At 36.1% G+C, this 19,443-nt stretch overlaps 2 protein-coding genes across 2 annotated transcripts; both read left to right on the forward strand.

Moving 5' to 3' along the window:
• The first annotated feature begins 5,917 nt into the window (after positions 1-5,917).
• LOC140889574 (glutathione S-transferase T3-like) lies at positions 5,918-6,859 on the forward strand. The gene is made up of 2 exons (XM_073297288.1): positions 5,918-6,067; positions 6,128-6,859. Exons 1-2 carry the CDS (start codon positions 5,918-5,920, stop codon positions 6,857-6,859), a joined length of 882 nt encoding a protein of 293 aa, XP_073153389.1.
• A 738-nt stretch (positions 6,860-7,597) lies between these two features.
• Positions 7,598-8,914, forward strand: LOC140889575 (protein ANTAGONIST OF LIKE HETEROCHROMATIN PROTEIN 1-like). The gene has a single exon (XM_073297289.1). It carries the CDS (start codon positions 7,598-7,600, stop codon positions 8,912-8,914), a length of 1,317 nt encoding a protein of 438 aa, XP_073153390.1.
• The last annotated feature ends 10,529 nt before the right edge of the window (positions 8,915-19,443 follow it).

The following is a 19,443-nucleotide window of genomic DNA, read 5'->3' on the forward strand; positions in this document are numbered from 1 at the left end:
AAAGAAAAAAAGAAAAAAAAGAAAAGAATTTGCATAGTTAAATTTTAAACAAGCAAAATAGATTTACGCCTCACAAGTGGTGCGACTAATAACTTCTGATAAATAAAATGATTACAAATAAAAATAAGTTTGACATAATAAATTTGTACATGGCAAAGTCATACTTCGCTAGAATTAAAAATTTTATGTTTAACTGGTATCTGTGAAAATAAATACCAATTTTCAAGATAAATTCACATTTACTTAATAATAATTGTATGCGACATATTTTAGATACTAGTTAGATTAGTGTTAAAAGTGTTTGAAAATGTAACTATCAAATTATCTTTTTAAAAAATAAATATAAATTTATGAATTGTTAGAGATTATTTTTTTAAAAAAAATTGTAATTTTAGTCATGTAAGAATAGTTAGTTTTGGATTTTAGTCTTATAATTTGTCAAGTTCAATTTTCGTCTTATAATTTAGGTTTCTTTTGTTTTGGTAATTTTTGTTTTGCCCGCAACCATTAACTCGATCAAAAATGATTTATTTAATACCAATAGTTTTTTACTTGACACTATGGCCAGAATAATACCTATATTATACACATTAAAATCCATATAAGCAAAAAAAAAAAAAAAAAAACAAAGTGGAAAATAATCAAAACGACCCCAATACTAAGATGATAAAAATACGTCGTTTACCTAATTTGTTTAGGTAGTTTTTAATGTGTAATATAAGTTTTATTTTTGTCATATAAGTTATGTTGAGTATTGGTGGTTTCGGTCAAGCAAAGAAACAAAAAAAAAAAAGTGAGTTATTACGTGAAAATCAAACTTCGATAAATTATACATTTAAAACCAAAAACATATTTGCTTGTAAGAATAAAATTACATGTTTTCTTTTGTGGTACCAAATACATTACCATACCATACTTAATGATCTATCGATGTTGTCTTTCGGGTGGCAGACGAATACTACCAGATTATATTGCAAATCATTTGATTTGATATGCAAATATGATCCGATCCATTGATGCTGACAGACGGGCACTACAAGTTTGTTAGCATCGACCTATCCGTATGTAATCTATAGTCATATAAATGAATGATTACGTGCGAAGATAAAATATATACAAAAATAACATATACATCCGTTTTTTTTTTGTTTTTTTGGAAACAATATACATCCATTTGCATATGGTCCAATGAATCTTACTCTCCAAAACCTACCTTTGTTTGGTAAAAATTATAAACTTTGATTGTTTCACTTGTTCGTTGTTTGACTCGTTTAATGGGAGTAAAGATTGTTTTTTTTTTTTAATTTTTAATTTATTCAGATACTGTTTGAACTTGAATAGAAGTCCCACGTCTCCCCTTAGATAATCAACAATAGCGAGATATTGATTATGAAAATTACTTAAATCTCCCTCAATGTATATCTATATATCTATACATACAGTTTTACTATGTTGCCCACCAACCGTGCCAACCTCTGTGCCCACCATGTGTAATAGTTGAGTGTTTTATACATGGTGGACACAGAGGTTGGCACGGTTGGTGGGCAGCATAGCAAAACTGTCTATACATACATATATATATATAATATGTATATAAATATAAATATAAATATAAATATAAATATGAAAAAAGCCCACACCTAAAATCCCCTTCATCCTCGGCAAAAGAAAATGGAAAGAGAAATTGCTCTTGAATTGTTGGCTTCAAATTGAAAGTGGAACCGACGAAAAACATTATGGAGTGAACGAAATTTTCAGTCGGGAATTTCAAATGGGCTAAATGTCAAATCTCATGTATTCTACAGTTGATTTTCATGGTGTACATATATTTTGCATCCATTAAAAATAAATTTATTTACATCAAATACTTCGTAAAATATTGAAAATACACGCTTCTCTCATGTAAAATTTTAATGTCTTCAACCCTGAAATTTTATAAAATCAGACACGTGCCCATTCATATGAGTTATTGTTGCGCACGTGCCATTCATGTGACTGGACAAATATTTTGATTTTTTTTGCACAAAATACCCTTGTGAAATATTAAAAATACATATTTGACTTATTGAGAGTATCATTTTTAAATCTATTCAAATCATTATATACAATTTCAGTAAGATCCAATTATAAAATATTATCTTTCAAACATTTTTCATTTTATTAATTTTTATTTTTAATTTATTCTTATTAATTAATTTGTTTCTTAAAAAAATATCATTACTTTATATTGTTATAATTATTTTATTAAATTCACTTCGTGTTTTAAAATTTTGCATTAAATATGCATTCATAAACAAAGATTTAAATACGTAAAAGTACCAAAATATTAAACTAATTAAAATGATGAGTTCAAACATATCATTTTTTTTTATTTAGGACTATATAATATTGAATTAAAATCTGAATTATTGAGAAGATGCATTGCACAATTTGTAATAAATAATAAAAAATAAAATATTTATATAATGATAAAATTTACTATTAATTTTAATTGAATAAAATAATATTTTAATTAAATAACTATGAAAAATAAAATTTATTTTATCTGAAAAATATATTTTAATAGTAAATTTTATTATTATATAACAACTTTAGTTTTTTTTATTATTTACTGCAAATTTGACAATACATATTTTCGAAAAATTTATATTTTGGTTCAATACTATATAGTCCTAAATTAAAAAAGTAATATTCATAACTTATCATTTTGGTTCAATACTTTGGCACTTTTAGGTGTTTAAATACTTTTTTATCAATGCATTTTTAATGAAAAAATTGAAAACACTAAGCGAGTTTAATAAAATAATGATAACAACATAAAATAGTAATATGTTTTGTAGAAATTAATTAAGAATAATACATTTGAAATAAATTAAAAATTAATTAAATTAAAAATATTTGATAAATATTTGATAATTTATTTTTATTAAAATTGTGCATTATGATTTGAATATGTTAAAAGTTATATTCTTAAGGGGTCAAATATATTTTTTTAATATTTCACAGGGTATTTGATGTAAAAAAAAACCAAAATATTTGCCTAGTGGCATGAATGACGCGTTCGCAACAATCACTTATATGAAGTGGCACGTGTGCTAATTTATAAAGGTCAGGGTTGAAGATGCTATTACAATTTTACAGAGGAAGAATACGCATTTACAATATTTTACATGGTATTTGGTGCAAATAACTCTTAAAAAATAAAAAATATAACCGGCGAACAAAGATCAGAACAGAAAAAACCAACGAAAACATTAATTCCACGATTGATGATGCTTATTTCTACTGATGTGCACCAAAGCTTCAGATCACTTTTGTGATTTTCTACTGTGAAAAGTGACGGGAGCCATGAAAAATATATTTTGTCGTCTAGTACATATATAGTGGGCTTTGGATTTTGGGTAAGGGTACTTTGGTACATAGGTAGATACACAATAATCTATTTATCCTACAAATAAAAATCATACTACACACCATATAATTTATCTCAACATATATCTATCTATATATATGTCTTGATTGATATATGTCTTTATCAATCAGTATCAATCAAAATATTAATCATTCAATTATCACATTACACGAACCAAGTTGACCCTTTGAGTGTCAAGATGATCAAGTTCAGTACTTGTATAACATTTTGATTTTGTGGCTTTTGAACTCCTCTTTCAATTATATGATTTAGTGATTATGTGTTGGGGATGGGATATGTGTAGGGGGAGGTTGAATACACACTCTTAAAAATCTTGGCTTTTTATCCTTTAAACAGTTAATTAAATGTTAATCTACTTAACCTGAATACTCCTACCCTACGCATGCTTAAGGGTCCCGGAACCGGTCGGAACCGGTACAAAACCGGTCCGGTTCCGGTTACGGTTCCAAGCTAAAAGCTTGTAACCAATTCGACCCCGGAACCAGTTACGGTTCCAAGCTTCAATTCGAACCGGAACCCTTTTCTTTGGGTTCCGGGCCGGTTTCGGCCCGTTTTGTATTTTTTTTTAAAAAAAAATTCCCAAAGTTTAAATTTTTATTTAAGAATATTTGTTTTATATTTGAAAAAAAAAATTGAATTAAAAATTTGATTTAATTAAAAAAAATCGAATGTTATATACGCGTTTTGAATTTTCAAACACAAATTTATTCATTTTCAAAGTAATTTAAGCTTCGATTGAAAAAACTTTTATTTGCATTAATTTTGAACTCAAATAGTACTTGATAATATAAAATTTCTATAACATAATAACTTGTAACATTTATTTTCACAATTGTACATCTAAAATTCATCACAATTTACCAAAATATACTTCGAATACTCCGGATCTTCGTCGAAGCTCAAACAATTTTTTTTTGGAAATTTGGCCCTATATTAAATGCCAAATTGCAATTAATATTTAATAATAATTTTTAATAAATACATGCAGTAGCCTTTTGTGCCAACGGCTTGGCCCAATTGCTTTGTAATTTTTTTTATTATTTTTTTTCCCGTTTTTTTGTTTATTTTTTTTACCGGTTTTTGGTCCGAATCCGGGTCGGATCCGGTCCAGGAACCGGAACCGGATGAACCGGTTCAGAAAATCCTGAACCGGTTCAATCCATAATTAATGGATTGGTCCCGGGTCCGGTTCTTCCATACCGGGTTCGGTTCCGGGTTTTTAGGGTCGGGTCCGGTTCGGTTCCGGGCCGAACCGAACCATTAAGCATGCCTATCCTATCCTACCCTTTCTAAATGAATAAGAGCCACAATATAATAGTGTGGAAGATAGCTCTCACTCAATTAGTTGATACTTATGGAACTATAAAATGATGCAGTAAGAGTAAAGACAAAAAATTATTTATGGATGTTTGGAGCTCAATCTCCTACGTCATTCCTTCTTTCACGAAGGAATGATATACTAAAAGACTTTGGTTATTACAATGTCTCGTAATAAACCCACTCCAAATTAGGACTTATCATTTGCTTAAGGTGAAACTCCTAGATTCACGCTGATAAGATACATAGTTCTTAGAGCACCCACAATGGGTGTTCATTGGGTGTTATTAACACTCAATGAACACCCATGTGGGTGTTCATAGTATTGTGGGTGGGTGTTATTAACACCCACCCACAAGAGAGAGAAGATGGGCGTTCACAGTTGTGAACGCCCATCTTTCTTTTCTCTTTTTTTTTTACAAAATGGGGCGTGCTTGCACGCCCCATCACTTTCTTTTGCGCCAGGAAGAGAGTGTGCATGTGCAGACGCGTGGGGCCCGCGTCTGCACCTGCATTATTTTATTTTTTTAAAATTTTTTTTAACTTTTTAATTTAAATAATAATAAATAACGATAATATATTCAATTATTTGTCAGATTGTGTTAAACTACTGCATTTTTTAACGAAATTTTTTTATTGTTATTTATTTTATTTTATTTTTTAATAATAAAAAAAAATAAATAAATTCTAACGGCTAGTTAACGGCTAGTTAGAATTTTCATCTATAAATACTCACCAATGCTAACACCAAAACTCATTCCACTTCCAATACTCTTCAATTCTACTTTCATTCTCTCCTATATCTTTTTTACTCTTTTCTGAAATCTTATTTTCTATCCGAAATGGATGAAAATACGAGGGCATATCTTAGATATTTGTTGAATTCTACACAAAACTCGCAAGAAAATTCATCTTCCCAAAATCCACAAATTCCACCAACTCATCAATATCCACAGCCATTTCCAAATATGTAGTTTCCTCCACAAAACCTTCAAAATTTCCAAGGCTTTGGAAATTTTATGAGCCATACGAATTATACCCCCAGAGGTCCACAACAACCGCTTTCAGCCGACTATTGGCAAAACACGAGTCATCCACAATTCACGCCGCCCGGTTCTTCAAGGCTTTGGTTTCCCACACATAACTGGTATGCATTTTTCATCTTCGATGCCGACTGAACCTGCATCTCCGACTTTTGTCCCAGAGACTCAACTTTCCGATCGTGAATCCCCAATCGAGGTGGTGAATTTAGAAAAAACGGTTTCGGATGCTGAGGGTACGAGAAAGCGTTCGACTTGGACAAAGGTTGAAGATGAGGTCTTGGCGAGAAGTTTTGTCACAATCAGTGATGATCCAATAATCGGCAATGACCAGTAGGCCGATGCATTTTGGGGACGTGTCGCAAGCTACTACAATGACAATCGTCCTGCAGGTTCAAACAGCAGAAAAGCTAATGTTATACGGTCACATTGGCACAACACAATCCAGAAGAAGGTAAATCGATTCAACGCAAATTACAATAGTATATACAGTTTATATCGCAGTGGTCACAGTGATGAAGACATATTGAGGTTTGCGTATGAAAAATATTGCGAAGAAAACAATGGTGTTGCGTTCAACCTCGAGCATGTGTGGAGAATTGTTAAAGATCATCCAATGTTTACTCCACAATCCGATGATCACTTTGTGGCCACAAAAAAGACGAGGACCTCTGAGTCAGGAGCAAGCAACACATCTTTCAACCAAAATGTGAGCATAGACATAGATGACGAAGATACTCATCCAATGGGTAGGAAGGCAGCAAAAAGAAAGGGAAAAGACAAAGTCAAATCGACTATGGAGGATCTGACAGTAAACTATGACAGTATTTTTTCAAAGTTCAACGAGTATACAAACGTAAAGAAGTCTGAAGTCGATCTGAAACAAAAACAACTTGAAGTTGAGGAGATTAAGGCAAAAGCTTCTTTGTCCAATGCAGAAGCTAAGAATCGTCGATTGAAGTTGAAGGAGTACGAGATCTTGAACAAAGACACCTCACAAATGACTACTGAGCAACTTATCATACATGAATGTTTGTGCAAGGATATCAGGTCGAGTTGGAATATCTAAACTGTTTGCGCATTTCGATTGATTGTATTGTTTAATTATTGTATTTCGGAGTGTTTGTATTGTTTAGTTATTGTATTTTCGAGTGATTGTAATGTAGAAGTACTATATTTCCGAGTGATTGTAATTTTAAATTATTGTGGTTTCGAGTGATTGTAATTTTTAATTATTTGATTTTCGAGTGATTATAATATTTAATTAGTGTGGTTCCAATTATTGTGATTTAAAATTTTTATCAACTTTGAAAACTAGTCATTACAAACTAGTAATATCAAATTTCTAATTATCCAACAACTTGACTTATTATCTTTGAAGCAAAATGGGTTTGATAAAAGAAATATAGAACGAAAAAGGAAAAAAAAAGATGATGGAATTGGTATAATTATTAAAGTTGTTGGATTGCTCAAGTTATGTGGATTCTCTAAGAATGCAAGCCACGTTAGGTATCTACTACAATCAATTTTAGAGACTTTTTTTATTAAAATAATATAAAAATAAAGAATATATATTAAAGTATACAATTTGAAAAAGTTGATGAATGTATTAAACTATCCGTTGCAAAATATTCGTTAGAAACTATCCATTGCAAACTAGCCGTTAGAATCTAGTCGTTGCAAAATAGCCATTGGAAACTAGTCGTTGCAAGATATCCTTTATATATAGACACATTGTGCTAAGATATTTGCATTTCACTAAGATACCTTTCACAAACATATATACAACAACATATTTGCTTCGAACATGTCTCATTCCACGGACAACTCTAGCTCAAGTTCCAGCTCGACAAGCGAAGAAGAAGTACATGTTCAAATCCATGAGCAAGATGATGATCCAGTAGAAGAATTGATGTTAATGGTACTTCAACAACACCAACAAGTTATGGAAGCATATCAGAGGAGAGAAACACGCAGAAGAAGGAGGTTCATCCAAAGAAATCGTGAAGCCGGTCATGAGAGGCTCGTCAATGATTATTTCTCTACAAACCCGGTGTATCATGACGGAATATTTCGAAGACGTTTTCGAATGCGAAGAGAGTTATTCCTTCGCATAGTGACTGCCTTAGAGAATCATTCGACGTTTTTTCAACAAAGGAAAGATGCTGTGCGAAGAAAAGGGTTGTCACCACTACAAAAATGTACCGCTGCGATTCGCCAACTGGCTTACGGAGTCCCTGCAGATCATCTTGACGAGTACCTACGTATGGGTGAATCCACTTCCATCAGGTGTCTTTTCAAGTTTTGCAAATACTTGGTTGAAATATTTGGTGATAGGTACTTAAGAAGACCAAATGCTGATGATGTTCAACGTCTTCTTCAAATGCATGATGACAGACACGGCTTTCCTGGCATGTTGGGTAGCCTTGATTGTATGCATTGGAAATGGAAAAATTGTCCGGTTGCTTGGAAAGGTCAATTTACAAGGGGGCATGGGTCACCAACAATTGTGCTAGAGGCGGTTGCGTCTCATGACTTGTGGATTTGGCATGCCTTCTTTGGGGTCGCCGGTTCACGCAACGATATCAACGTGTTATATGAATCTCCAATCTTCAACAACGTCTTGCAAGGAAATGCGCCGGAGGTTAATTTCACGGTGAACGACACTACATATACAAAAGGTTATTATTTAACAGATGGAATATATCCCGAGTGGGCTACTTTCGTTAAGGCTTTTCCTTGCCCGGAGGATCCCAAGAGAAAGTTGTTTAAGGAAAGACAGGAATCTGCAAGAAAAGATGTCGAGCGGGCATTTGGGGTGCTTCAATCTCGATGGGCGATTTTCAGAGGCCCAGCTCGCTATTGGTATAGGAAAAAGTTAAAACAAATAATGTTAACATGCATTATTTTGCATAACATGATTATTGAGGACGAGGGAGGTCACGTGATAAATTGGTACAACGATGAAGGGGATGAACTTGCACAAACTATCCAAGGCTCCAACCGAGGCTTTCAGGATTATCTTCGGACAAATTCAGAGCTACGTGACACTCAAGTTCATCACCAACTTCGCGCGGACTTAGTGGAGCATATCTGGGGGAATTACAACAACATGAATCCGTGAATTAATATTGTATTTGTTATTTTTAATTTCTTTGTATTGTGATTTTTTTAAATTTATTGTTGCATTTGAATTTAATAATTTCGTTGTATTGAATAAATATATTAAAATGATTTTTTTATTTTTAAAATTAATTAAATTAAAACTTAAAAAATAATATTATAATTTTAAATATATTATAAAATGTAAAGAAAATGAATTTATTTAGTATAAAATAATTTTATAATGTTGAGTGGAATGTGGTACCCATAAATAATGAGTGTTAATGTTAATAGGATTGTGGGTGGAAAGAAGGATGTACTATTAATAGTGGGGCCCATGACTTTTGATGATGTGGAGGGTGTTATTGGTGTTATTAATGGATAGAGTTGTGGATGCTCTTATCACAGCTATTTCAGTAACACAAATGATATCTAAGCTCTTTGAAGCTTAGCAGCTCAAATCCGTAGTATGATTTTTATGCTTCTTCAATCGGTAGCTTGGATTTGAGTAACCCTTAGATAAATATCTTCAAGATGAGATATATTTTTGTTTTGCGAAGGGTTGAGTGAGCAAATAGAATATCTCAAGAGTTGTGGTTTGCTCGAGTGCTTGAGTAAGCAATAGGCTGCTCTGTTTCTTCTTCGAAATAGGCTGATATTTAAATATCTTCTCTCCAACGTATCTTTAGTCTTGGAATTGTTGATTTGTTTTTATTCCGTTGACAACATGGTAGGCTACGTCTTCTCACACAGATACTTGTCTGTGTAAATCTTTACTGTAGTTGCCTTTTTGTCTTTTCAAGAGTCTTTGCAATAAATGCTATTTGTGTTCCTCAGAAGACGCCTTAAATGTTTGTCCTGTCACATTTAAGTTGTCTTGTCAAGGATCCATTACTCAGTGACTTTAGAGAGTTGGTAGATATATCGATATGGCCGTTGTATTTTTCATACTTCGGTTCTGAATAGATCAGTAGATATCTCTGAGGTAAGTTTCTTAATCAGTAGACTGCTTTGATATCGGTAAGATCAGTAGATATCTCTGAGGTAAGTTTCTTAATCAGTAGACTGCTTTGATATCGGTAGGCTTCTTGATCAGTATATTGCTTTGATATCGGTAAGCTTCTTGATCAGTTGACTGCTTTGATATCGGTAGGATATTTCACTTTTTACAACAAATAGCGGCTATACTATGACAATGATATATTGCTTTGTTTTCACCAAAACTTAGGATTCAACAATTTTCCCCTTTTTGATGATGACAAAACCTGAGCCCCAAAAATCTTAATTCATGAAGATAAGATAGTGAATTCATTACGAGGATGTATTGCATTAATACAATATTTTTTGTACAAAATACTTGAAAATAAAGAGTTTCAATAAAATCCTATTACACCTACTGCAATGAAGGATTTTACCTGTCAAACCAGCTACTGCCTCTGCTACTGCTCATTTTGCTTCGCTTGTGCTCAATTTCTCTTTGTTTCTGGGAAGGTGGATCTCGTGATTGAAGATCTATATCAGCGACTGATTTTCTTGATTCTTTTCCCTCTTTGACATCACCACGTTTTAGATAAGAAATAATCTTGGTGATTTGAGTACCAACGGTGGTTTGAAAAGAGTCAATGCGGGAGTTGATATGAGCCGTCATGTTAGCTTTAAGAACTGCTATATTTGCGGTGGTATGTCCATTGGTATGACGAAAATTTTGGATCACTTTGTCAACCGACCCAAATACGCTCCGAACGAGCCAATAGAACATCCATCTCAACACAAAGTGCCACTGTCAGACAGTTGAGGTTGTCTATGAGCAGGTTCCCCATTTTTGTACTCATTTTCGTTTGCTGGGCCATTCCCTTGAGTTTTGTTCTCTAAATGGTTCATCTCGGCGTAGTAGATGGCCCAGAGGTCAGGGTAAGACTTCTCAGGTTCCGAAGGTTTCTTCCCCTCATTTTGGGGTTAGTCTCAGGATAGACAGCAGGCTTTGGTTCCTTCACCTAGTGTTGGTGTTTCGATTGCTGGCGATGGGTGGACACATAATAAGGGTAGACAGTGACGTTCTAAAGATCAGGGTCGTGTTCTGCCCCAATCGTTGTTAAATCCATTTGAGGCCCTCTGGGACTTAAATAAGGATGTGGGTAAGGGTACTTCTGCTATTGGTTCTAGCTCTGCCTCAGATTTGCCGTTGATTGGTGAGGATGAGTCTCTGAACAGATAGAGGTGGTGAACTTTGCTACACCACAAACTGATGTTTCTGCTGATGGTGAGGGTCCAGACATTGTTCTTCCAGCTCCTGTTTGATTTTTAGTGTATGATGTTGCTACTGATAAGGGAAAGAAGGTGAAGACTGCGATGACGGCTTCTCATGCTTCGGCGAGTCATCCCCCTTATCTATCCACACGCACGCGCTCTTAGAAGCGATATGGATCTTTGACACAACAGCGTCGACAATGTGCTTCCTTGGGGCATCCTCCTTGAGTAGCTGTTTTGTAATGGACTGTGCTTTCTCTCTGCTGGCCCAGCCATTTTACTACTCATGGCCTTCTTCCCCCTGGTGGGAAGTTTTATGCCCTACCCAGACTCGAACCTTGTACCTCCAGGCTAAGTACAAAGTCTTATCAAGTTTGGTACCATTGAACTAGTCTAGCTCAATGGTACCAGACTTGAAAAGACTTTGTACTTAGCCTGGAGGTACAAGGTTCGAGTCTGGGGAGGGCATGAAACTTTCCACCAGGGGAAAGAAGGCCTTGAGTAGCAAAATGGTTGGGCCAACAGAGAGAAAAGCCCAGTCCATTACAAAAAAGGGCGCCCTTTTTTGTAATGGTCCGGGTGCGTCCCATCTCTCTCGGGAGCCCGCAACCATTTTTGCTACTCATGGCCTTCTCCCCACCTGGCTAGGGGAGTTTTTTCCCTCCCTAGGGATCGAACCTTGTAACTTCAAGCTTAAGTGCAAAGTCTTTTGATCCCTGGTACCATAGGGGAGTTTTTGCCCTCCCCAGGGATCGAACCTTATACCTCCAGGCTTAAGTACAAAGTCTTTTGATCCCTGGTACCATTGAGCTAATCCAGGTGGGGAGAAGGCCATGAGTAGCAAAAATGGTTGCGGGCTCCCGAGAGAGATGGGACGCACCCGGACCATTACATGTTTGATGATGGTTTACTTAGGTGGGCGTTTACTGTAGGTTTTTTACTTGCCCACTGATGTTTTATTTTGTTTTATGGACTCTTGTAGTCTTTTATGCATTATGTATTGATGTACTTTTGTACCTTTTGGAAAGGTCTTGGTCTAGTCTCCCTCTCTATCTGGTGTTTGTTATGCTGTTTTAATAAAATAAGTGGCTATGCCATCTTTCTTTAAAAAAAAGCAGCTTCCATGGCATGAAAATTCTTGTCTTTATAGTTCTTCAGCTCAGTCACGCAACCGTTAATATCAGTGGATAGACTGGTCAGACAAGAGATGATTGCAGTACGAGAGTCAGTAATTGCTGCATCTTGTCCTTGAATGCGATTGGTGAGGCTTTGTACGGCCGTGCGAAGATGTTCAACGACTCTCTCAAGATCATTATTAGATAAAGCTTGTTTAGCGTCTGAGCTGTGTTGATATGTTAAGCTAAGATTTTCAAGTTGAGATGCCTGATGAGAGGTAGGCAAAATAGAAGATACACCACCAACATCTTGATGAGATTCAGTAGGCTTTGAAGGAGATTTGCACAACCGAGACTCTGATGCAGTTAAGGTAATGGTAGGATGACTTTTTGCAATGCTTACAGTCTCAGTGACCGCATCAGTTTCAAGGTGAGGTGACGATTTTTGTCCATATTCAAATTCAGATAGAGATTTAAGAACTTTGAAACAGATGTTAGTGGCACCTTTGGCAATTGAGTGCCAATAATAGCTATGCTGTGATCGACTGATGAAACAAGCAATGTTGCAGTTGGTTCTTTAGATATTGAGGTCTGTCCAACAGATGGAGGAGTACAATATGTAGGTGACTCATCTTGAGCTGCTATGAATGATCATTCCTCATCTGTGAAAATCGATTCATCTTCCTCAGATGCATCGTGAGATTCCATAGTAATCATCATGGCTTGTGCTTCTTCAAGATACGTTTATTGTATTAATCTGATAGTCAAAATGACATGTGATGCTTGGACCGATATTCATGAAGAAACTGACTTGTGACTTCAATAGATTGTTTCAGGCGTTCAATCACTTCACAATCATCTTTGGCAGTTTTGCGGAGAGTATTGAAATTATTCTCTCTTTATTGAAGTACGTGGCGAGCAAGGCTGTCATGAAGTTGTACATCAACAAAAATAGATCGTCCTAAAGTTGTTTCGATGGTAGGTGTATCTGTCAGAATGAGCATCTTAACTTCGAGATGGGCTAGACGGCTCAATTTCTTTTCTGTGAGAATTTGAGAAAAAGGAACCTGGGTCCTGTATAGAAACCATTCATCAAATTCTCTGAGCCTAAGCCTTACAGCAAGAAGAATACCTGATAAGATAAGAAGAGTTTCTGTTTAGGCAGTAGATGGCATCTTTGATGTAGGAATAAGGATTGCTTTTCCCTTGTCCTGGGGATCAATTGAAGACTGGATAACATTATGGGAATCAGATGGCTCGGCAATATTAATGCCCTTGGATTGGTATGGTACATACGGCATCCCAGCTGACTAATTGCTAGAAGTAGGCAAGGCGGTAGATGTACTATCGATCGTGACAACAATGCTTTCAGTAGTGGTTGTCAAATAATGCAAGACAGATATTATGTAGTGACCTTGCATGGAATCACCTACTAATTGGAAACTAATACATGCATTAAACTTAATACATCAACAGAGTAAAACGTGCGGAAACATAATCCATAATTTACATATCAGCTTAGTAAAAATAAGTCCAGGCTTAATACTATAGTGATACAACCATATCGAAAAACTTAAAAGTAAACATTATACAGCTATATCGAATCCTGCTGTATAATTAACTCCTCAAGGCTCCTGCTCCCTAGTCCTGCCTTGAACTACCAGTTCTGTCCATCCTGTGACCTGCCCCGTGGAATAGGGTGTCCAAGATAATAACTAGGACGTGAGCGCTAACGCCCAGTATATAAACATGAGTAAACATATGTATATAATGCATGCAACATGATGACTGGTAAAGGGTCTTCGAAAAGTCATGCTCAGAACCGGCGCCACATGAGTGCTTCCACCGCGCGGATCAACCTCTGGGTGCAACCATACTCATCTAGTACACCAAAGTAGTCAGACATACATGTCCCCACCATCGCGGTACTCTCAGTGACAGACTATCGAGTATAGAGTTGAGCGGCTCTATAATAAGGTATAACAAGGTATAGACTCAATGTGTATATGCACATGACATATGAATATGGAAAACGGTAAATGATACATCATGCCATATAATAATTCCAAATAAATGCAACATATAAACATGTATACTCTCTGGCAATCTCAGTCAATGTGTACGTACCTCTAGGCTAGTTCAAGTATAGTAGGATCCTAGGTTCCAAGCCTATATTCAAAAGTTCACCGTATCACTACACAAGTTCTATAAGCCTTAACTAAGCTAATAAGTACTCCCAAAACTTAAATAGATTCCCGGACCATACCTTCGTCTGTAGATAGCCCTTTGATGTCGCTGACTCTGGATGACTATAACAACTTCTTTGTTATTCCAGAATCTCACTATTATCGATAGGGTCCTCAAGTGTATAACTCACACTATATAACTGATCGAAGAAGGAAACTCGGAATTCGTATTTGAAAATGAACTCCGGAGACCCCTATTTATAGCCAAAATTTCCGAACACGAACGTTGCGTCCATTCAAGGTTCGTTGCGTCCGTTCCTGCATGTTCGACACTTTTCAAAATTTGTAGCTTAGTCATCAAGCCACCTCATGCCTGCCTGTATCTCAAGGTTCGTTGCGTCCGTTTTGCCCCTCCATCGTTGCGTCCGTTCACCAACGGAAGCTCCGTTCTCTAACTTATCTTTTAAGTTTTGATTAATCATGTAATTACTTAAATTGAGATGCGGGTTACTACATTCTCTCCACCTTTAGATATTTCGTCCGCGAAATAAAATCTAAAGCAGTAATCATAATGAAACATCAAACTTATGTCTTATTACAACAACTGTAATTACATCTTTTACATGATAATAAAAAATACAAAGCAAACAACTCAGGATATTCTGCTCGCATACGGCTCTCGATTTTCCAAGTTGCTTTCTCAACGCCTCGGGGCTGCTACTGTACCATCACAAGTGGTATAGTCTTGTTCCGAAAAACTTTCTCCTTCCTGTCTAGGATACGGAGTGGTCGTTCAATATAAGACAGATTTGGCTCTAACTGAACATCAGTAGACTGAATCACATGTGATTCATCAGCTATGTACTGTCGAAGTAACGATACATTAAAAACATTATGTATACTGGAAAGATATGGCGGTAACGCCAAACGATAAGCAACATCTCCGATCTTCTCTAGTATCTGGAAAGGCCCAATGAAACGAGGTGATAACTTGCCTTTCACACCGAATCTCATCACCTTCCTAAAAGGTGAAACTCGCAGAAAAACATATTCACCTGGCTCGAACTGCAATGGACTACGGTGAATATTAGCATAACTGGCTTGTCTATCTTGAGCAGTTTTGATCCTCCTCTTGATCAAATCTACCTTGTCTACAATCTGCTGCACCAACTCAGGACCCTCGACTTGTAGTTCCCCGACTTCATCCCAGAATAACGGAGTACGACACCGTCGACCATATAATGCCTCAAAAGGTGCCATATCAACACTACGATGATAACTGTTATTGTAGGCAAATTCGATCAAAGGTAACTGATCCTGCCAAAATAAACCAAAGTCCATAACAGAAGAACGTATCATATCCTCCAACGTACGAATCGTCCATTCCGACAGCCCATCAGTCTCCGGATGATATGCAGTGCTAAAACTCAGAGTGGTACCCAACGCCTGCTAAAAACTACCCCAGAAACGTGAGGTAAATTGTGGATCTCTATCACTAACTATGCTTACTGGAACCCCATGCAATCGCACTATCTCCTGGGCATATAAGCGTGCCATGTGATCATAAGAATACTCCCGGTTGTAAGGTATAAAATGTGCTGATTTCGTCAAACGGTCAACAAAAACCCAGATAGCATCACACTGACGTGAAGTCATAGAAAATTTTGTGACAAAATCCATAGTCATGTGCTCCCACTTCCATTCGGGAATCTCAAGATTCTGCAGTAATCCACCTAGTCATCGGTGTTCAGCCTTGACCTGTTGACAAACCAAACATCTAGAAACAAATTGATAAACACTCCGCTTCATCCCTTTCCACCTGAATATGGTTCGCAAGTCCTTATACATTTTCATACTTCCAGGATGAATAGACAATCGACTCCTGTGAGCTTGAGATAGAATATCATTCCTGAGCTCCGCAACATCAGGTACAACCACCCGATTAGATAAGCACAATAAACCATTTGTCTGAAAATGGAATCCAGATGTATTAACCCCATTGGCTAGATGTGCCAAACGCTGAGTCTTAACATCAGATATCTGAGCTTCTCTGATCCGAGAATACAATGCTGGCTCAGATAGAATAGTATACAATCGAATACCATTTCTTCCTTTCTTGTGCTTGAGCGTAAAACTCAATGAACATCACTCTTGAACCATATGAGATATTTCACTAGTCTGAAGTGCAGAAAGTCTCACCTGCCGAATCAAGGCATCATCAGTAAGATTAGCAGAACCTGGATGATATTTGATTTCACAATCATAATCCTTCAAAAGATCCATCCAGCATCTCTGTTGCATATTCAACTCTGCCTGAGTGAATATATACTTCAGACTCTTGTGATCCGTGAATATCTCAAATTTCTCACCATAAAGATAATGTCTCCAGATCTTGAGAGCAAATACAATGGCGGCTAACTCAAGATCATGCACTGGATAATTCACCTCATGCGTCTTCAACTGTCGTGAAGCATAGGCAATAACATGTCCATGCTGTGTCAGAACACATCCTAACCCCTGACCAGAAGCATCAGTATAGACAACATAACCTCCTGATCTAGAAGGTAGATCTAGCATAGGTGCAGTAGTAAGACGTCTACGCAGCTCGTGAAATGACTCCTCTAAATCCGAGGACCATATGAAGGAAACATCTTTCCGAGTAAGTTGAGTCAAAGGCCTGGCTAACTGTGCAAAATTCTCGATGAACCGACGGTAATAACCAGCTAGACCCAAGAAACTACGAATCTCAGCAACCGACGTCGGACGAGACCAGTTCAGCACTGCCTCTATCTTACTAGGATCAACAGATATCCCTTCACTAGAAATTACATGACCAAGAAACACTACCCGATCAAGCCAGAATTCACACTTGCTCAATTTCGCATACAACTGCTTATCCCGTAACGTCTGCAATACAATTCTCAGATGCTCTGCATGCTCATTCTTGTCATGAGAATAGAAAAGAATATCACAATAATTATATACTATAAATATATGTATCTACTTATAATAAAGTCATATATATTATTTAGACGATAGCGTGGGTCTGCCGGTTGTTCTAAATAATATATCGTGACTTAAAATAACATTCAATTTTTCGTAACTAACATTTACTCACCACAACTAACATTTATTTTTATTGCAACTAACATAAAAAGTCATATATTTTATTTAGAAGATAGCGTGGCTCTGCCGGTTGTTCTAAATAAAATACTGTGATTTGATCTAACATTTACTTTATCACAACTAACATTTACTTTATGCAACTAACATATAAATTCATATATTTTATTTAGACGATAGCGTGGCTCTACCAGTTGTTCTAAATGAAATATTGTGATTTGATCTAACATTTATTTTTATGTAAATTTATATTTATGCATTTACATATATAACTATGGGTACCATGTATTAAATATCGGTTAATCTAGTATTTATATAGTGGGAATTATATTATATGATATATATTTTTAAATTTTTTTATTTTTTATTTTTTTAAAATAATATTAAATAAACCAACAATGAACTTTTGAAGCCTTGAAAATTTTATAATTTGTGTACTTCAATTTTTATAATAATCTTTCCATTTATAATATATAATTATTAATCTTAAAACTTAAAACATGCTCTTTGTGGATCGATCTCGTACTCACGAGTATATTACTTGCAGACAACCTACATTTGAATGAATTACAATTTAAGTAGTAGCCCTTAGTCTGATGTGGCCGAGCATAGGGCTAGAAAGCTGCATGGACGAGAGACCCATAGCGTGCCCTTAGGCTTTAGAAGAAGCCAATGGCCGAGTCTTGCATTGCATGGTTCCAGTCAAGTCCGGGTTTGAGAGTTTTTACAGGACCCTGGGGTGGCCCTGCCGGCAGGGATCCGACCAGTGGTGGCCGGAGCAGGTCCAGTGAAGGGGAAACATGGGGGGTGCGTAGATTGGTAGGACTGCGCGCATGGGCTTCAAAAAATTAGCTCATGGTCGAGCCATGAACTATATGGTTCAGACCAGGGCTGGGTCAGTGACTTTTCACAAGACCTTGGAGAGGTCTTTTCGGTAGGGCTCCGGCCAGTGGTGGTTGGAGTAGGATGGATGAGGGAGAACATAAGGCTGCGCAGAATTTGTGATAGAGGAGAATATAGAGTTTAGATTTTCGGGCACCTCAGTCAGGGATCGGTCAGGGGATTTTTGGGTTGGGTCAGAATGTTATTTGGTTCATGTCATATGGGTTTGGGCCCGGGTTGTTTTATTTCAGACTCGAGAAATTTAATTACAGACCTAAGTATTTAATTAATGGATAATGAGCTTGGCAAGTTAAAATTAACTAATGGATTTAAGGTAGTAATTTAAATGAGTCCATTAGCTTGTCATGGGCCTAGTGACCCATGAGAGATATTGGGCCAATTTATGTTGGGCTATGTTGTTAACGGGCCAGTCTGGGTTATTGGGCTTAAGTTAAGGGGGTTAGTAGCTCGAACGAGTCCGTGGATACTATAATAGTACGTAAATATATATTTAATATATATATGTCTTTTAATAGTATGATTTTAATAAAAAAAATTAAATATATATTTACGGGTAAATGTTTAATGACAATGATAAAGGAAATGATTTTTAAGCTCATGACTCATACATGTATTTTATGAAAAGATTAAGAGCATGTAAAAAAAATATTTTTGGGAAATTGATATGATTGTGGCAACTCATGTCACTACAAGAAATTTTACATTTGGCGACGCTGCCTAACGTCGCGAAATGTAAGGAAAATACGTCGCGGAAGTTTTTGCGACGCAAAAAAGCGTCGCCAAGTTTCGCCACAAATTCCTTGTAGGCAAATGTCAATATGCTCTTTGGCGACGCGGTGACTTAAGCATCGCCAAATATATACACATTCCGCGACGTTAGTCAAAGGCGTTGCCAAAAGGTATTATCCTTTGACGACGCCTTAACTTCTTCGTGAAATGTTATTTCGAATTCAATCTAAAAAATTACCATAATTATT

The sequence above is a fragment of the Henckelia pumila genome, chromosome 3 (assembly GCF_033568475.1).
Source record: "Henckelia pumila isolate YLH828 chromosome 3, ASM3356847v2, whole genome shotgun sequence".
NCBI lineage: Eukaryota > Viridiplantae > Streptophyta > Magnoliopsida > Lamiales > Gesneriaceae > Henckelia > Henckelia pumila.

Coding starts and splice junctions, on each gene's coding strand:
- LOC140889574 (XM_073297288.1), top strand. CDS start 5,918: ATGCCGACTGAACCTGCATCTCCGACTTTTGTCCCAGAGACTCAACTT. Junction 6,068..6,127: donor GGACAAAGGTTGAAGATGAG/GTCTTGGCGAGA, acceptor AATGACCAGTAG/GCCGATGCATTTTGGGGACG.
- LOC140889575 (XM_073297289.1), top strand. CDS start 7,598: ATGTCTCATTCCACGGACAACTCTAGCTCAAGTTCCAGCTCGACAAGC.